The sequence below is a fragment of the Vitis vinifera genome, chromosome 13, assembly GCF_030704535.1.
Source record: "Vitis vinifera cultivar Pinot Noir 40024 chromosome 13, ASM3070453v1".
NCBI lineage: Eukaryota > Viridiplantae > Streptophyta > Magnoliopsida > Vitales > Vitaceae > Vitis > Vitis vinifera.
Genome location: NC_081817.1, coordinates 29,753,394 through 29,773,273, shown reverse-complemented (window position 1 = coordinate 29,773,273; position 19,880 = coordinate 29,753,394). Strand labels below are relative to the sequence as shown.

Below are 19,880 nucleotides of genomic sequence, written 5' to 3'. Positions count from 1 at the left end.
GAACTTCATACGTATAGGAAACTAAAATTCATTTATCTGATACTTGAAATTTTCCTTAATCATTTTCAAATCTTTATTTGAGTTACTGATAATGTTTTTGAAAACGAAAGCCATTTCAGATGGAAAAGATTTTGGTGTTTAGAAATTTGAATCTAGCTTATGAAGTACCTAGGAAAAGGATTTTGAATATGATCCCAAAACTACCAAATGATTTCAAGCTCGAAAGGTAAGTGTTATCATGTCTGTCCATACCATAACAACAACAACCTTATCCATTGATGTGATTAGATTGAAAAATAAAAAAATGAGTGATGATTCAGAAATTATCCCATGGAGCAAACAATATCAATTCCTCTTCAAGCACTTTCAAGACATCATCTTTAATATTGTTATATTATCATTCCATATCATATTTGTGATGGTCAAAACTTAAACTCATCAGTATGCCCACTACTACAAAAACTTAAAATCATGATGTTTTATTCCATGTCGCTTTTATAAAGTGTCATTACTTAGCCTAGAATGGTATATACCATGGCGTTTATTAGAAGCTTCTTTGTTTAGTATAATTTTTTTAATTCTATGGCGCTTATTGAGAGCGTCCTAATTTTATTATTCAATTTTGGCGCTTTGCTGAAGTGTCATTGATTTATGGGTATATATATATCCTCTTAAAAAATATTTGCCCCTCCCACGATGCCCATATAATAATATTCTTTCCACCGTTTGTTGAGAACCCGAGAAACCCTAACAAGTGTGGAGCTCATAGCAAAGTCAATCAATGAACAACCATCAAATAGTAAGTTATCAAAGACTTAAGCTTGGAATACCTTAACCCTTGGAACATCTGAAACCTTAAGCCTCAAATCCCTCTTTGTTGAAAATCCTAACCTTTACTCTGTTTTGAAAACCCTAAGCCTTTACTTTCCGTCAAAAACCTTAAGCCTTCACTCTCCATGAAAAACCCTTGGAAGATTACCATATACCCACCTTGACCCACAATTTTTCTTCACTTACTGGCAATAGAATCTCATATATCTGAACAATAATGAAATCAGTAGTATAGTGAGAGGCAATTGCAGCGGGATACATCGCATCATAAAAAAATGAGGTGTGTTTTGTCAGAAAATAGAGCAATTTGGCCTTATCGTCCTTGAAGCAACCAAGAATGGACTGAGGTATGGAGGGTTTTGTTTTACGATCAAAGTTAGATTTTTTTATATGTTATTAAGATATTCAATGTGGTGCTTTTGATTTGGAGGTTCATATAGTCGAGATTAGAGGATTTGATAAAGAAAAGAGTCCATTAGTTGGAAGATGCATGAATCATCACACTTATTTAATGAAGAAGGAAACAAGATATTTTTGTTTCCTGACAAGGTTAGGATATAGTTCTCATGATTGATTACATGTTTGATTCATTTCATAACAGAGCATTATAACCACACCAGTACAATGGAGTTTGGATGGGGTTTAGGATGTGAGAATACATGAAGAAGGGAGTGGGAAGAAAGGAAGGGAATTTCGGTACACTTGTTTTTTTTTTTTTTTTTGGTTGTTATATTTATTTTTATTTGGTTGCCATATCCCATTGATTCCTAAATTTTACTTTGTTCATTTGAAGGGTATTTGTGAGGTTTAGATTTTTCATTGTGTCGTCACACTTTTAGTCCCACCATTATAGAGCTTCTTTCATTTCAATAAGAAACCAATGTGTACAATGAATTTTTTTTTCCTTCCACTTGGTGATGACACCAACTATTTTTTTTCCCTCTGGTCTACATTATCCAAATCTATTGACATTTTTTTCTTACCATATTTTAGTCATGAATGTATGTTTATTAATTATTTCATCTATGTTTCTCATGGCATGAATTTATGATCTATCACACTTATTTAATGAAGAAGAAAACAAGATATTTTTGTCTCCAGATAGGGTCGGGATATAGTTCTCATGGCTGATTACAGGTTTGATTCATTTCATAACAGAGCATTATAACCACACCAGTACATTAGAGTTTAAATGGGGTTTAAGATGTGAGAATACATGAAGAAGGAAGTGGGAGAAAGGGAAGGGAATTCTAATATGCTTGTTTCTTTTTTTGTAGTTATATTTATTTTTATTTGGTTGTCATATCCCATTGATTCCTAAATTTTGCTCTGTTCCTTTGAAGGGTATTTGTGAGGTATAGATTTTTCATTGTGGTGTCACACTTTTAGTCCCACCATTATAGAGTTTCTATTATTTCAATAAGAAACCAATGTGTACAATGAATATTTCTTTTCTTTCCACTTGGTGATGACACCAACTATTTTTTTCCCTCTAGTCTACATTATCCATATCTGTTGAGATTTTTTTTCCCCAGATTTCACTCATGGATGTTTGTTTATTAATTATTTCATCTATGTTTCTCATGGCATGAATTATGATCTATCACATTCAAAGAGAGAAGTTAGACATTTATGTTTAAAGAATGGCCATTGATATGTAGTACTGATTCTTTTCTTTTGTGGATAGAATTGACATTAACATTTTCACCTCTCTCTTTGGTTTCTTGATACAGGAACAAAAAATAGACAAGTTGAATGAAAACTTTCACTCAATAGAACCCTTTGATTGGTCCTTAGGTAATTAATGGCACCACAATGGGAAAACAATCCTTATCATTGATCCATCATTGCAATCTCCATAAAAGTTAATTTATGATAAAACTCTCATCTTATATTTACAACAAAATACTTATAACTCAAAATATATATCAATCTAACATACATAATATTCTATTGAAGTTAAGATATTGCTTAAACTATAGAATTCATGTGTATTATCTTACTTGTTGATATCACTACCTGGTTCAACCTCTAATCCCTATTATTTATTATTTTAATAGGATATAAAATCATTATTTATGTGCAGAATACTTTCATTATTTGGTCACCAACCATGAGTACCAAGTGATTTTATAATACCATTAGTTTGGTATATGACTTACCTTGAATAAAATAATTAACAAAGGTAACCAACATTTTTCTAGAGGTCAAGTTCCTAAGAAGTGCAATCTAATAGTTGGGATTTCCCCATTTAACACCTAGGTCACTATAGGCTCCCATTGGAACTAGTTTAGGCCAACCTAGTGGCTGATATTACTCTAACAATGTAAAAATATAGAATACGTTAAACTCATTATGTAGACTGGAATGAGGTTGTTACTACCATATTTATCACCATAGTTGAAAGTTATATGTATTTGAAAACATTCCATGTTGATACTTGCATCCCTGATTCTATTTGAGTTTGAATGTTTAATCTATGATGTGACTCTATATCATCTATGACTTTTGTGTTGCCTTTAAATAAGCATTCCCAACCTTATGGTTGGCATTTCCATTGGTCTTATCCTGCCCTTCAGGCGTGGCTCAAGTGGCAAGGGTTTGGGGGACACGAGAGATGCTAAGTTCAAGTTGTAGCATGCACAAAAAAATATAGACTTTGGCAGACCTGAATGGATCATTATAAAACTAGATTTAGTTGTTTTTCCTAAGTGTGGGTTCTCTCGGACTTGCAAAAGAACCTTATTGTAATTTCATTTTTTTCCTTTTCCTATTGTTTAGGGTCTTAACTTTGTCTTTTTAATGGTAATTTTAGTCATTTTTGTTCCTACATTTTTCTTCTTATATTTTTATCCATTGTTGATTATAATTTTTTCATATTTTTTATTATTATTATCATACTTATAAAACTTTAGTTACCATAAAATGATTATGTAATACAAATTGCTTTTGAAGAGTAGTTTTCCCTTTGAAACCTTTTTTGCTTGTGATGTCAAATTGCTAATTTTTAAACACTTATAGGTTTGGTTGGTTTGTCTACTGCAACATATTTGGCAAATGCATGTCAGAAGCTTATATTGTAGGAAACAAGAGATGTTTTAGGTGGAAAGGTTTACTAGATGCTCTATTTTTGCCATTCTTTTTAATTCCTAATCATTAAATTTCTCTTGCTTATTTTGTCATAAAAATTCAAACTTTCTTCCTTTATTGGTTGTTATAAGACATAAGAACAATGTTCATCTAGAAGGAGAAGTAACAGTTACATTTGGTTTTTTTTTTAAATAAATTATTCTTACTTTATTTTTATTTTATTTTTAAATTGTTCAAGGGGAAACAAACAGTTTATTTAATATAGAAATTACTGAAGCAGTACAAGAAAAGAATGTATCCTACAAATAGAGATAACATAAACCCAAATCAAAAAGAGTATAAAAGGGTACAAAATTACTTTTCCTTAATATTAAGGTTTATACACCAAATATTAATTTTACTTGTTCTTAATTTTGCCTAAAAATGAAAAATATGGGGTAAAATTCAAGGCTTAGGATCATCTATATTATTTTTTACTAAGTTGAATATGAAGGTCGGGAAGAAAGATCTAAGTGAACTCATAATTAGGAAAGGAAAAGTAGAGACTTTGAATCGTCTTAAATTCATTCAAGGTGAGTATAAGAGACTCTTATTGAAGGAATAATAAATGAGTGACATGTGAAAAAGTGGGAACAGAGGGCATTTACAGGTGTGTTGAATTCATGGAGGACATGCATAATGATTAGTTTGAAATGGACTACCAAACTCAAACCATTTTGCTCTCCTTCTATTGTTAATTCCATTTTCATTATTATCCTTCTTATGGAGTTATATTTATGTATTGCCTAGTAGTTTGTGGAGTTAGGGATATGTCATGTCTTTTTCTTAAATTTTAGGGCCTCCAAACTTCTACCTTTTTAGGATGGGCATATAGGTTAGATAAATATTGTACATTTCCAAGTTCCAATAGTACAAAGGCTATTTCTTTGAGTCCTATGAAAGGTTGGAATTTGAGAAGTTTAGTGTTTTTGTAATCCTAGTCTATACTTTATAATGATTTGATCTCTACATCGTCCATAAATGTAGAATCACTAGCATATCACATCAAATTTTTTTTTTTTTGTGCAATTATTTTTATTTAATTTTCTATTTTCTTATATTTGTGCTTAACTGACTTGGCCTTACAATACAACTGAGGTCAAGATTGTTCAATTATAGTGAAGATGACTGGTACCAAGTTTGAGTTGAAGAATTGGAAAGACTAACTTTTGATATGGCAATGGGCAAGATAAATCTCTTGGTAAAGTAGGTGTTGCACAAGGCTTCATTTAGAAAATATGAGTTGGTCATGGGGACAAAGGAAAATAAAGCGGGTGGTGGAACAATTATACTTGAATGTGGTCCCAACTATCTAGTAGTTGTTGATGTTCCTTATGATTCAAGTGCACCACTTCTCATTCCTAATCCTGGACAAACTACTACTATTGGGGTTGCAATTAACTACTTAATTTGTACCATGGTTCTTAATTATACAAGCATCTAAGAAAGGAAAGAAACAAACAGTAAATGAAGTTGAAGTGAAATCCAAAAGTGAAAAACCACAAGATATCAAGAATTTTGAGGCATTGGTTGGCCTCATGCTTGCAACCTCGAGAGTATAACCTATAGACTTCCCAAATGATGTTTTTGGTGAGAGTTTCAAGACCTTCCTAATGAAAGAAGTTATGGACATGATTAGATCATCAAAAGAAGTATCATCCAATTGTATCTTATATTACATCTGGTGAGGGATTTTATAATTTTTGAATGACTCTTCACATTCTTTTTAGGTAAAAAATTATTTACTAATGACCTATATTGATTGTTGATAACTTGTTATGTGAGGTTTAACTAGGCACTTGCATAGAAAGTTGATTGATGCAAAGCAAGTTGAACGATATGTTTTTATCAATCCAGTATTGGTTTCGAAAGCTAGAATGGGAAAACGAAGCAAGGAAAACAAGCCAAGAGTTATTGCAGATCGACTAAGGAATATAAAGCATGTTGAATATACGTTTATTCCATACAATCCAGAGTAACCTTTTACCCCAAATGTCAATATGGTGTATGTAAGTTAGTTTGTGATGTATTAATTTATGGATAATATGTTAACACATTTGCTTTTTGTTTTTTTCCTTTTTCTTTAATTTCCACTAGGTCTTAGTGGCACTAGAAATGAAGAGAATGATCGCATATTACCTTGATCCAATGGCTTGTCAACCATGTGATGATCTTAAAGAGATAGTTAACATGTAAGTGTGTATCTTCACATATTTTAATACAATGCATAGGGGTTGAAGAACATTATGTTTTTTTTATAGGGCAATTAGAATCAACCCACCAGAAAAACATAAAACATCAAAGAGAGAACCAACTTAGGTCAAAGTGCTTGTAAGTACTTATTCATTTAGATTAAAATATATTGTTTGACCACTTACTTTGTTACAAAAAATTAGGAAATGGATGGTTATTAATATGATCATTGGCTAGATATTAAAGAAGTAAGAATATCATTCTATTGTTTGTTGTAATTGTTGATACTTTTATCATAGTGCCCAAGACAACCGGGTAGTGTGGAATGTGGGTATTGCGTGATGAGATACAAGAAGGAAATCATTGCTAATCCAAACCAACTAACAACAAAGGTTTGTACTCAATTCAATTCATTTGGTTGGTCATTTTACTATGGCATTTGAGTTTTCAATTAAACTTAGTGAATGGTTTATGTATTCCAATTTAGTTTGATGGGAGAAAATCATTCAGTGAAATGGAGATTAATGAAGTTTGCTCAGATTGGGTTATGTTAATGACTCAATTAATCATTACTCATGCTTGAAGGTACCCCTTGTGACCTATAGTCTAATATAACTTCCTATTATTTTAAAGATCTACTAAATATTTTGTGAATGTTATTTCTATAATGGATTTATTCTCAGTCATAATTTGTTAAACATCTTGGTACTCCTAGTTGGCAGTGTTTTCAATGTGGATCATCCAATGGTTGCTTTATTTCGATTGATGTGTAATTGGCAAATTGAAGGATGAAGCTTAGTAGACATGGTGGGTGTCACAACCTTTCATCCTTTCCTCTACACATTCTTATTAGTTGGATTTATTGAAATCCCATTATTACACTGGTACAAAAATTCTTGCATTTTAAAGCTCATTTTTGTGAAGTCTTTAGTCTTATTACATGTGTTTGTATTAGGAATATGTCTATCCTCTACAAAAGCTTTTTGGGTATTTGAGATCACTTGCTTTATAAATTTCTTCAATCTAAACTTGTAAAGGCCTCCTACTAAACTAACGGGCTTAAAGTCTATAATATCATGTACTTCTATTTTCTTTGACATAAAAAAAAAAAAATTTAAAATAGATTAAGACTTCTTACAAATTAGCCTATGGGAAAAATAACACATTTTTCTCCCTAAATAAGGCCTCTAAAGCTTTCTTGTCTGAGTAGGATATCAACTTGAATACTAGCCCCTCAACTTGAATACAATTGTAGGAAATGAAGTAGTCATTTTGACATAATAGTGTAACCAAGGTCATCTTACTTTTAACCTATTATTGACTTTTATAAAAAAAAACCACTTTGTCCATATGATCTTTTTTTGTTGTCATTGATGTTATTTTATCCTTTTAATCAATAAAGTGTTGGCCATGTATAATTCTTCATGGATTCATTACATGTCAAATTTAAAAATTAATTTAATAATAACGTTTTAGCTTAAATTAATTTCTCTTCAGTAGCATTCCAACTTTATTTATCTTAATTATTGTACTGCCCTTGGCTACCAATCTTCTCTGAAATTAATAAGTAGTTTGAATATAATGTGTTAAAAAAACTTTTAAGAATCTAATTTGTTGCTAAATTATTTATTATATATTCTTCAAGTTGTATAGAAAGGCATAGGTCATTCTCTTAAGTACATAACTACTGCTCTTGCTTATTCAAACCTGAAAATGATTAATGACATGAAGGACACCCCGAAACAGTTCAAAATTTTGCCCAAATAATTTTGAGGTAACATGTTTGGGTTATTATTAGTTTTACAACATGAATTATAACATGAGCTATACAAAATTAATTATTGCATTCAGCCCAAGTTTGATATACTAACAACATATTTTGATAACCGTGGTTGCAAGTCATCATTCACTCTTGGTTAGGACATGAATGATAACAAGAGTTGGACAAAATTAATTATTGCATTTAGCCCAAGTTAAATAAAATTAAATATAGCATTTGGGAAAGCACCGGTAATAGTTTATTGTTTGTTTTCTTAAACTTAGAATAAGAGTTTCAAAAGTATTTCGAAATTTGGTATAACAATATTATTGAGGTTTGTTGACTTCTTCCAATATTTTGAAATGTATTGCAATGAAAGAAATATATATTGGAAATTTAAAAAATTGGCATAGACACATTTCATTTATAGAGTTGTTTTTTATTAACTATTTGTCAATACTAATATGTAACCCATTCAATTATTTTTGTAGATTGAGCATCTAGAAAGTGAGTTGCAACCATATTTATGCACTTTGAAGAAAAATTATGTAGAACTAGATGCAGCAAAGGACCATGAACAACTCAATGTTGAAGAAGTTGTTAAATTTTCGGTTTATTAAACAACTTTAACTTAATTTAATGCTAAACAAATTCATAATTACTTATGTATGATGTTTATAGGTAAATTTTACTAGTGAAAATAAACACCAGAATATTGCTACTTTTTCTCTATGCAGTTTCTTAAATTAATTTTTTATTTTTGAATTAATTGTTTGTAGAAAATTATAAAACATGGCATAATTAGGACATTTCCTTTTCTGGCATATTACAATTTCAAATGAGAGAATATGATGCTTTTTAAAGCATAATGGTTTCCTATCAATTAGATAAAGGCAGAAGATGACGTTTTTCATAAGTGTTAAGGTTAAGGATACCAATAAAACGATGCTTTTCATAAGCATCAACGTTGAGGATCCAAGAAAATGACGTTTTTTATGAGCGTCAACATTGAACACGCCATATAATGACACTTATTACAAGTGTCAACGTTGTTCCTACATGTACAATGACACTTATTACAAGTGTCAATATTATTTCTACCTGTACAATGACACTTTATCGAGTGTCAATATTGACATGAATGAAATTATAAACATATAATGACACTTATAAAGCGCCAAGGTTTAAAATTATGACACTCACTATGAGCATCATTGTTGAGCTGAAAATAATACGGCGTTTCTAAAAAGCATCAACAAATGGCAATTTATAAGATGAAACTCTAAAATATGACGCTTTTGGAAAGCATCATCTTATATCTATCTTGACGCTTAAAAGCGTCATCTTTTGACATTTTCCTTGTAGCACTACTACAAAAAAATCAAATCAATGGCGCTTGATTTCGTGGTGCTTTTAAAATATGTCATTGTTTATCAATAAAAGAGGTTAATATTGGCGCTTGGGGTAGGAGGCATGTTTTTGGTGTTTTGTGGAGAGAGATAATGGTGTTTCTAAATAAAACGGCGCATTTTGAAGTGTCATTGAAGCAAGTATGGTAAACATTGGCACTTATAGGAAGCACCATCTTCTCTTTATTATATATTTAATCCATTTTTCCTTCATTCAATAAAATACCCATAAGCCACAAACCCCACCCTCAACTTGAGATCCACATAGAAACTCCCATTGTAAGTTGTTTGATAACTCAATCGGCAAGCTACAACCAATTTTTAGAAAGTACAATAACAAATGCATCCAACTTGCACCAGCATCATCTTTAGACATCATCCTTGAGAAGCTTTGAAACCTTGTTTCCTTGAATCCCATCCACCAAAAATTAATATGGGAAGAATCTGATGAGTAACCATCGGAGACTCCATCATTGGCCACCACCTTCCTTCGTTTCGATCATTGTGGCCCTCTATAACCCAAGGCTACAACCAAGGATCGAAATCGAGAGTTCACTGACAATAGCAATAACCATCGTTGTGGTTTGATCCTCTTAATCTCTAATTTATTCAAGTAAATATCTTTATCCAAAATGTTGGGATCACTTATATTGATTATAGTGCATTATTATTCTAATAAGGGTTTTTGGAGTTGTGCAAGATTGAGTTTTTGAAGTTGTGCATGTTAGGGTTTTCAAATCTGTGAGGGTTTGAGAAGATTGTAGATGGAGAGTTCTTGTTTCTATTCTTTGGGTTGCAAGGTTTGTCTTTCTCTCCTTTTGTTTTTTTTTTTCTTTCTGTGTAAATTTGTTTGCTCTATTGTTTGATTATCATTACTTCACCAACTCTGATTCTGGTTTTCCAACCTCTTCCACATTTTTTTTTTCATTCATTGAATTTTGTTTGAGGGTTTTCAATATACGACTTTTGGTTTGTGGGTCTACTTTGTTAATTTCATTTTTCCTAAGGTTATCATTGCTTCCATTAATGAAATGCCAATTTTTCCATTATATTTGTTGCCCTATGAAGTCTTCTTTTTGGGTAAATTGAAGTTGCCCAGGAGACTTATTTTGTATTTTTGGATTTCTTACTTCATTTGCTTTGTTTTATTTATCTCTCTCTCTCTCACACACACACACACACACATGTTTACTTCTTTGGTGTGAATACCTCGTATGACAAATCAGTTGGTTAAAGTGCCCTTTGTCATTAATAGCTTGGAGCCATGAAGCAGGGGCGATTCAAACCTCACATTCTGACTGAAATTGAAACATGGTCCCAAAGCCTTCCATGGGTCTGAATAAGATGAATGATCCATACCTAGGAAGTTTCTGAGAACGCATCTTTTTAGTTGGTTGATGATAGATGGGCCAACCGACCACTGCCTTGGATGGACACAATTATGTTGTTGCTAACAAGTCCACTGCTTCTAGCTCCAGATGAGACCATCAACTCCCCCCATTTTCAACCAACAATGTTAAGAGAAGAAAGGATATTCCTCATCAAGCCTTATTTTGAGTGTTTAAGATACAATAGTATGTTATATAAATGGTGCTTGAAATCCTATAAAGTCTTTTAGGATTAGTAAATAAGAAAAAACACTCCCACAAAAAAAAACACATATAAGTAAATGAATAAAAAAAAATGGAAGTAAAATGTGAGACAAGAATAAGTAGTCCTAGTTTCTTGTGTAAATAATAAGTAGTGTATTTTAATTAACTCTAGATTAAGGAAATGGTCTTTTTCTATTTATAATAAATGTTATATGGGGCTTTTACTTTCTAAATTACATTATATATATATATATATATATATATATATATATATATATATATATACAGATCATGGCATGTATGTATGGTCTTTGGTTTAAGGGAAAATTTGCAATAATGGAGTGGCATTATGGCATACGTACAAAAAACATACTTTTGATCATATAGGTAGTGTTTTTTAAGTTGTTATATTCTCTTGGTGTGTGACTTCTTAGAAACCCCATACTTGCTTAGGCATTTTCTAGATATCTTAATAGTTTAGAACCTAGATTATCTCATAATTAGCATCTCAATCATTGCTTGCTTTAATACTATTACATGCAAAGTCTTGAACTATTAATGTCTCATCATTATCCACTTGATGTCTCATTCATCAAAGAACAAGGAATCATTGTTTTTTTTAACTCAAGTCTCATGAGTAGCTCTTCCTTCAACATCTCATTGAAATCTATAGTTGAACACTAAAACCAACAACAATTCTCAACAAATTGAGAATTTGGAAAGAAAAAAAATTAATTGATTTAGTAAGTTGATTTTCCTCATTTCTCTCTCACTTACTCTCTAGCTGAAAATGTGACACATTATTGATTTATTTATTCTCTCTTAATCATATGGACTTTACATGGAATTTAAATAGATTTTACTATCTCAACCATCTCAAAAATGAAACAAATTCTTTTTCCATTTTCTAAGATAATATTAAACATGACTTTGAATGTCAAATTACAATTTGATGAATTGTAAAACACGTGAATCATGATGAAACAACACTCTTTCAACATAAATGCAGGAATCAAATTTCATTGAATATATTTCAAACCTAAGCTTTTAATTTCATTCATTATAATCAAGACCCACCGTTTTTAATTATTTGTTGATTTATTTATTTATTTCCACTCTATTTGGCATAGCTAGTAATATCAACTCAGATCACCTCTCTTATCTTGTGCCTAGTTGGTGCTGCCTTTTAGCACTCTATATATCAATTTCTATAACTTGACATCATTACAAGAAAAAACTTAATTTGAACATTATTTTATTTAAGCCTTTTCTTCAATGTCTTTATGTATTTGATTATTCATATTAAGTTGTTATATTGTCAGTCAAAAAATAGAAACCAACATATGTTAATCAAGAACTTATGAACATGTTTGCACTTTCTAAAAGTTCTACACTAAAAATATAAATGTAACTTGGTATGTACTTTTATAAGTCTATATTTTTATATTTGTAGAAAATTTAGTTCAAAGAAGGATGTTGATTCAACTATGACTTCCATTATCCTTTTGCTTTATCTTATACTTGTTACTTCTCTAATTCCAATTGTGCTTTTCAATTAGCCAATTTATTGATAATATATAAGAGAAAATGAAAAACTACCCATTGTACAAACTGCTAAATCTTTCATTTGTTAATTGTTGATCAAGATGATAATTAGGTTATATTTCTCCTATTCTTTTTAACTAAATGAAGTTGTTATCTGGTTGAATTATTAAAAGAACTTGTTGGATGGTTGTATAAAGAGTACCCAAGATACTCAATGAGGGAGAAAAAAGATTGGGAATCTTTTGAACTTTGTTCCTCTTATCTTTTTTATTTTAATTTTTAGGATTTTATCCTACAAAAATATGTTAATAAAATGCATGATGTCTACTGTTATCATTAGTCTTAAACTTTTTGTACTTGCTAATTTGTTTAATTATTAATTTTTATTTAGATAAATATAATATAGTACTTTTCCTTATCATTTTGTATATCTATATATGGTTGTAGTTTTATATTTATTTTCAAACCAAAAAAAAAATTAAGAAATGCTTCAAAAGAAGTAGGAACAAAGGAAGATGTTAGAACATCAAACGGTTCCTCAACTCTTTAAGTGACCTTTTAGCCTTCTTAAATCTAGGAAATATTATATTTCTTTATTAGGTAAGTTGGAAGTAGATTTTTTATGCTTATAAGAACCCAACCTTATTAAAAACAATTTTGAAAATTGAAGCTTCAAACCTTGGGGATGGTTGGTAGGTTCTAAGTTGCAGTAGGAATTTACAACATCTATTTATTGGTGTTTTGTTTACGAAATACCAAGAATTGTATTTCTTAAGAAATTTATGCTAGGCAATGTATATGTTTTCTTTTATTCCTGTCAATTAATTGGGAACTCAATCTTTAAGGTATAAAATTAATTTCTCATTCTAAATAATTCAATTACATATCATATCTCATCTTCACTTATTGTAATACCATGGCTAAATTAGGTTTTGCTTGATGTCAAAATTAGTATTACTTTAGATAGAAGACAAGGGATTGTGTGCAAGAACATGATTTTCTTTATTGTTGAGAATAGATTAATGATTGTTAAGTAGGGAGTTCAAGTTGGCGAGCAAACTTGAATAACCTAAATTATTTTTTATAAAGATTAGATTAGTAACCCTACTTCATTCATCCTGCACTAACACTATAGGCTACTTCATTAAATCTCCCCTTCATTATGGATAATCAATCTACATTGGGGAAAAAGTCACTTTTTGGGTTTATCCTGGCCTCATTCTTCTAGTTTTTAGCTAGTTTTTCATTCCAACTATTTGTCTCAATCATGCTTATCCAGAAACCTTTAGATTCCAAACATCATTCTAGAAAGCTTATCTCTCTTCTCAAAATGGCAAACTATAACTTTACAAAACAACAAATACTAATATATCTATGCTTAGATCTCTACCTCTTTTCAAACTATAAGTATACCATGTTAGTATCATAAAACTTTTTATATTTTATAACTCCATCAAAGGCATATTGGATTGTGGTTCTAACTGTTTATCATGTTTATGTATTTTCCTTGTGTAAACAATGGAAAATTGATGTTCATTAATGCCTTATATTTCACTTTGAGATGGTGGATAGATTAAATGAAGGAACTATATTTGTAAAAATTGCTCCACTTGATTATGAAGGACTTCACAAGGCAATATATTGCAGATTTTTTTTTTTCATTTTTTAATTCTTGATATGTTACAAAATTTACAAGGCAATTATTTGAAATGGTCTCATAAGTATATGTGAATTTATTCCTTATTTTAATTCTTGATATGGTTTTCAGGTTTGTTGTGATGTCCATCTTCAAGGCACATGTAGAAGGTCAACTTAAGGTAAATATTGCTTTTCAGGAAACTTATTTAGTATTAGGAAACATCAAGAACTTACAATTAGAAGAGTTGTTAGTCATGTTCAAGGGAATTTTTCAAATACTCTTCAAACATTGTTTACCAATAAGAAGAATATTAGTATGTTTGTTTTATTGTTTTACTTGAACAAAAGCTAATTAACATGTTGGATTATTTTCTATTAGTATATCCTCTTTGTTTCAATTATATTGGTTGTTACATGTACAAATTAAAAGTTCTATATATATATATATATATATATATATATATATATATGTATATTTATTTACAGCTTACAAAGGAAATTGGCTTACAAGAAGAAGAGAAATCATTACAATGAAGCGATGCTGAAAATCATGAAGATAATGTCATTTAAATCATTAGGAGGTTGAACTAGGCTTTTGCTGATGATGGTTTCTTTTTGTAGTTATTGCACCGATATTTGTTCTTATATTGGATTTAAAAATTTTCATTGAAATATTTTGATCTAATGAACAAATTTATAATTTGTATACAAGTAATTATACTAATTATTCAAACTAAGTCATTGTATATTAATATTTGGAGATATTTTAATTTGTACAATTCAATTTAATTTTATGATTTGTAATTTCTTTTGTTTTTATTTAATTATATAGGAAATTCATTATTTTAAAAACATAATAGCAATATTATTATTAAAATAAAATGCTTAAAGATGACACTTATATTAAGTGTTATTATTAACATAAACCAAAGATGGCACTTTTAAAAGTGTCATTGAAAAATAATCCAAATATGACGCCCGTATGAGTGTCAACAATGACAATTCTATAAAAATTAGTAAAAAAATACTCAAAGATGACACATTTATAAGTGTCATCATTAACCTTATTCAAATATGACACTTCTTTAAGTGTCATTGAAGATATAAATCAAAGATGGCGCTTCCTAGAAGCGTTATTATTGACTACAACATATAATGACAGGGGAGAAGAGGACGCTTTAGAGAAGCATCATCTTATATTTTTCTTGACGCTTAAAAAGCGTCATTATTTCCCTTTTTTTGTAGTGATAGTTTCAAGAATATGTTAGCATAACCATTAATGCCAAGATGAGCAACACTCGCAAACTTATTTTAAAAGTCATTATTTAGGTAATTTACTATGGAACTTACGAGTGTTAAGAAACATGATATGTATATTAAATTTAAATCCTATAAAGTTAAACTTTTAGAAAAATTAGTAGTTTTAACAAAAAGTAATATTATTGCTCTTTAAGCATAATTATTAATTTATTACCAAGCACTTGTTATATCATGTCCCATGAGCCTATTCTAAGAGTCATTGTTTGGATGACTCATCCCCAAACTTAAGAGCCCAACATGATATCTTATGACACAAGTCATTATTTGGGTGACTCATTCCCAAACTTAAGAGCCCAATACGACCCTCTCGTGACTCAAGTCATTGTTTGGGTGACCCATCACTCTTGGCTCAAATACTAATTGTTGGATTGAATTTTAATCATTTCATCTGAAAATTAATTGGTATCCAATAAAAATATGTCAAACCTTTTAAGATACTCGACATCATGTCCCGCAAGTTCACTCTAAGAACCATCATTTGAATGATCCATTTTGGACTTATGAGGTACATTGTTACACCCCAACATTATTGCTAGCTAGTTTTTCTATCCTTGGATGACTTATTTTTTTGTCAGGTGAAAATATGAGTTTCCTTCGTGAATTATAGAGAGGCAACTTACACGGAGTTCCACCTATATGCGGGGAAAGAAAGCTGCTATAGGTAGTTTTGGGTGGTTAGGAGCAAAACATGAAAAAGCTCAAATAACATCTATACATGATCGACAACTTTTTGGGTTTTAAAAGCCCAGAATTAGGAACCTTTGGTGTTGAATTCTATCCAGAATGCCAACTTTCAAATTAATAACTAAAAGAAGATCAATATAATACATATTTGGATGCTTCCTCGAGCACATGACTTGGCCGGTTTTAGACAAGAATGTCGACCCACAGTTCTCTTTGATTGATTTGAATAAGCTAAATCAGTTTAGTTTAATTCATTCACTGATTAATGATTAATTCACCATTGTTTTAAAACAACACCCTTTCATCCTCTTCAAAACTATCAGCTATAACTTCTTAATTGCAAAATTAAAAATTAACAAGATGGTAAAATTAAAAGTAGAAGATTAATTTCCTTGCAAATACGATTTCATCAAAATTAGTTTCCAGTAGGCTGCAATTTTGTTTACCTAGTTATAATTCTTCAACTGTTATTACAACTACAGATTAGTGATTTGTTTATCGTATTATCATTTTGTGGGTGTCGGCAGAAACATGAAACTTTTAGAATTATTAAGACGTGAGAAAAAAGAACATGTATTTAATTACTAACACGTGAGAAAGAAGAACATCAATTTAATGGCTTTTCATGGAAATGGGAGCTTACTAGCTACGAATAACAGCCTCGTCAGTTTCAATCATTTTCATTCCCCACATCTTGAATTTGTTGGAGATATATCCAGAAGTAAAACGTGTTGTATAAAATGGGAATTAAATTGATTTCTGCCATGCCCACGCTATAGCAAACAGCATCAACTATATTATGTAATCTCGATTATTATTATTATTATTGAAGAAAGATTAAAAATATTATCTAATACAACAACCTCATCAAATCAAAACAGCATTATCATATGCTATAATAAAAAATATTAAGATAATCAAATTATTTTGGCCAAATCCCTTGAATTTATCTTTCGAATGTTAAAAGATAATATCACCTAATGATCAATGGTTATAACTTAGAATCTATCAATTACGATTAAAATCCGGGACGCGAGTGTCGTCAACAAAATGGTTTCCACCTTCACTGCCGAACAAGACAAGTAACCAGTCGATAAGCAAAACAGAAATGGAACAGCTTGGTGTATAAGAGAAGTTGCCACAATTGGAACGCTTGATGAACCCGTACATGCTCATTTCTTGCACGAAACATCCTTCAAAGTTCAAACCTCGCTTCCCCTTTGGCCCTCTTACATTTATTCCCCTTTTTGTCATATTTTTCAAACCTCCCATCAACAGAATATGCTTTTTTTTGGCCTACATATATATATATTCCTTTATTCTCCTTTGGTTTCCATCATTCACGATCGATCCTTTTTCCTTTATCAGTCACAGATGGGGAATTGTCTCACGGTCTCTTCTGCAAGCGACGTCTCCAAGAAGCGCAAGTCTTTGGCTATTGAAACCTCCTTCAAGCTTCCTGCTCCGATGCCCACTTGGCCTCCAGGTGCCTTCATTTCTTCTTCATTATGGGCATCATGTTCTTGCAGCTGATTACCTGGTTTAATTATTTTGTTTGTTTACTACATATGCAGGTGAAGGTTTTGCGGGTGGAACCATTGATCTTGGAGGGGGATTAGAAGTCTGTCAGATATCATCTTTCACCAAAGTTTGGGCAACCCATGAAGGGGGACCAGATAACCTGGGCGCCACGTTCTTCGAACCTTCCCCAATGCCGGAGGAATTCTGCATGCTGGGTTGCTACAGCCAGCCCAACAAGAAGCCTCTCTTCGGGTGGGTTCTTGCTGGGAAAGATAACACAAATAACCCCTTGGGTGGGGCTCTGAAGAAGCCAATTGATTACACCCTTGTTTGGAGCAGTGAGTCCTTGAAAATTAAGCAAGATGGCAATGGCTATGTCTGGCTTCCCACACCCCCAGATGGTTATAAAGCCGTTGGTCATGTTATCACAAACTTACCTGAGAAGCCTTCCCTGGATAAAATCCGCTGTGTTCGCTCCGACCTTACGGACCTATGTGAGGCTGATACGTGGATTTGGGGACTAGATAAGGTGGCCAATGCAAATGGGTTCAATGTATATGACTTGCAACCCAGCGACAGAGGGGCACAGGCTCTCGCTGTATCTGTAGGTACATTTGTGGCACAAAATGGTGGGGCTGCTTCTTCTTTATCTCTAGCCTGTTTAAAGAACATCAGTTCTAATTTGTATGCTATGCCTAATCTAGCCCAAGTCGATGCCTTAGTTCAAGCATATTCTCCCTGGGTTTATTTGCATCCTGATGAACAATACCTCCCTTCTTCAGTCTCCTGGTTTTTCCAGAATGGGGCACTACTATACCAACAGGGGGAGGAGTCTAAACCTGTCAACATCGATCCCACTGGCTCAAACCTTCCCCAAGGCGGATCAAATGATGGTGCCTACTGGTTGGACCTTCCTGTGGATGCGAAGGCCAAAGAAACTGTCAAGAAAGGAGATTTACAAGATTCCATGACTTATATGCATATAAAACCTATGTTGGGCGCAACATTCACCGACATTGCCATCTGGATTTTCTACCCATTTAATGGCCCTGCAAGGGCTAAAGTTGAGTTAATCAATATTTCACTGGGTAAGATAGGCGAACATGTGGGTGATTGGGAGCATGTGACCCTTAGAGTGAGCAACTTCAATGGAAAGCTTATGAACGTCTTTTTCTCAGAGCACAGTTCAGGAACATGGGTGAACGCTTCCGAGCTTGAGTTCCAAAATGGTAACAAAGTGGTAAGCTATGCGTCCTTACATGGCCACGCCTTCTATCCGAAGCCCGGACTTGTTTTACAAGGGAGTGGGGCAATGGGAATAAGGAATGACACAGCAAAGAGTAAGATGGTCATGGATACTGGAACCAGGTATATAGTAGTTGCAGCTGAATATTTGGGCTCTGCAGTAGTTGAACCACCATGGTTGAACTACTATAGGAAATGGGGTCCAAAAATTAGTTATGACCTCGCAGCTGAGATCAAAGAGGTGGAAAAATTATTGCCTGGGAAGCTGAAATCTGCTTTTGAGAAGCTTGTGAAAAGTCTTCCAAATGAAATCTTGGGGGAGGAAGGGCCTACTGGCCCCAAGATGAAAAAGAATTGGGATGGGGATGAAGTTTGAAGGTTCAACTTTATTATATGCGCATAATTGCTTTGTGATGTAAATCACAATTATAATTTGTTTGGTATGCAATTACACTTAATGACAAGAAACTCTTTATCATTTATTGAAAATTTGACATGCTTTCAATTGGTTGGGTTGTCAAGCTAAAGGACTAAAGGACTGGCTGTGCAGCCAACATTTCAATGGGAAGCAAAAGTCCATGTTAACTTGAATGGCAGTGGACTGTGTGCCCTGTGTTCTCTAGCCCCAATTATGATGCTACTTTGGCCCATTCAATGGCCACTCCCAGAACTCCGAATTACTATGTCATCCAGGTTAGCCTAATCATGTTATCCAATGAGCTAGCCTTAGAGCAGGCTCGACTCAACCCAACCTGAAAGTAACTTGATTTTGGACAGGTTTGGGCAATCCCTTGTGCAATTTTGTGTTTGGATGAATCAGGTTTGTCTATTCTTAGGTTAAGTTTGGGTTGACCATCAATCCGACCCAACCAGCCTGATTTGCAACCCTAGCTAACATTCCCCGTGGAAATGTAATGCTTCTATTTTGTTTCAAATATATACGTGAGGCAATTGATGAGGCAAAAGAATTAGATTCTGGGATTAGAGATAGACCAGCCAACGCATTATATGTTA

At 32.2% G+C, this 19,880-nt stretch overlaps 1 protein-coding gene across 4 annotated transcripts; it reads left to right on the top strand.

Moving 5' to 3' along the window:
* Positions 1–713: 713 nt before the first annotated feature.
* LOC100242579 (hypothetical protein At1g04090) lies at positions 714–19,371 on the top strand. 4 transcript variants are annotated; one of them, XM_059742175.1, is made up of 5 exons: positions 714–1,178; positions 1,433–1,527; positions 14,227–14,275; positions 17,469–17,586; positions 17,675–19,371. In XM_059742175.1, exons 3-5 carry the CDS (start codon positions 14,237–14,239, stop codon positions 19,240–19,242), a joined length of 1,725 nt encoding a protein of 574 aa, XP_059598158.1. In that variant the 5' UTR covers positions 714–1,178; positions 1,433–1,527; positions 14,227–14,236; the 3' UTR covers positions 19,243–19,371. The 4 variants fall into 4 exon arrangements, with proteins under 4 accessions (XP_059598158.1, XP_059598159.1, XP_010659612.1 ...); XM_059742176.1 differs by lacking the exon at positions 1,433–1,527 and having other exon boundaries at positions 736–799; XM_010661310.3 differs by lacking the exons at positions 714–1,178; positions 1,433–1,527; positions 14,227–14,275 and having other exon boundaries at positions 17,292–17,586; positions 17,675–18,229; positions 18,404–19,371.
* The last annotated feature ends 509 nt before the right edge of the window (positions 19,372–19,880 follow it).

What these genes read in the sequence shown, in the direction of transcription:
- LOC100242579 (XM_002269709.5), top strand. Translation starts at nt 17,382, where the DNA reads ATGCTTTTTTTTGGCCTACATATATATATATTCCTTTATTCTCCTTTG. An exon ending in GATGCCCACTTGGCCTCCAG is followed by an intron (nt 17,587 to 17,674) that starts GTGCCTTCATTT and finishes CTACATATGCAG; the next exon opens with GTGAAGGTTTTGCGGGTGGA.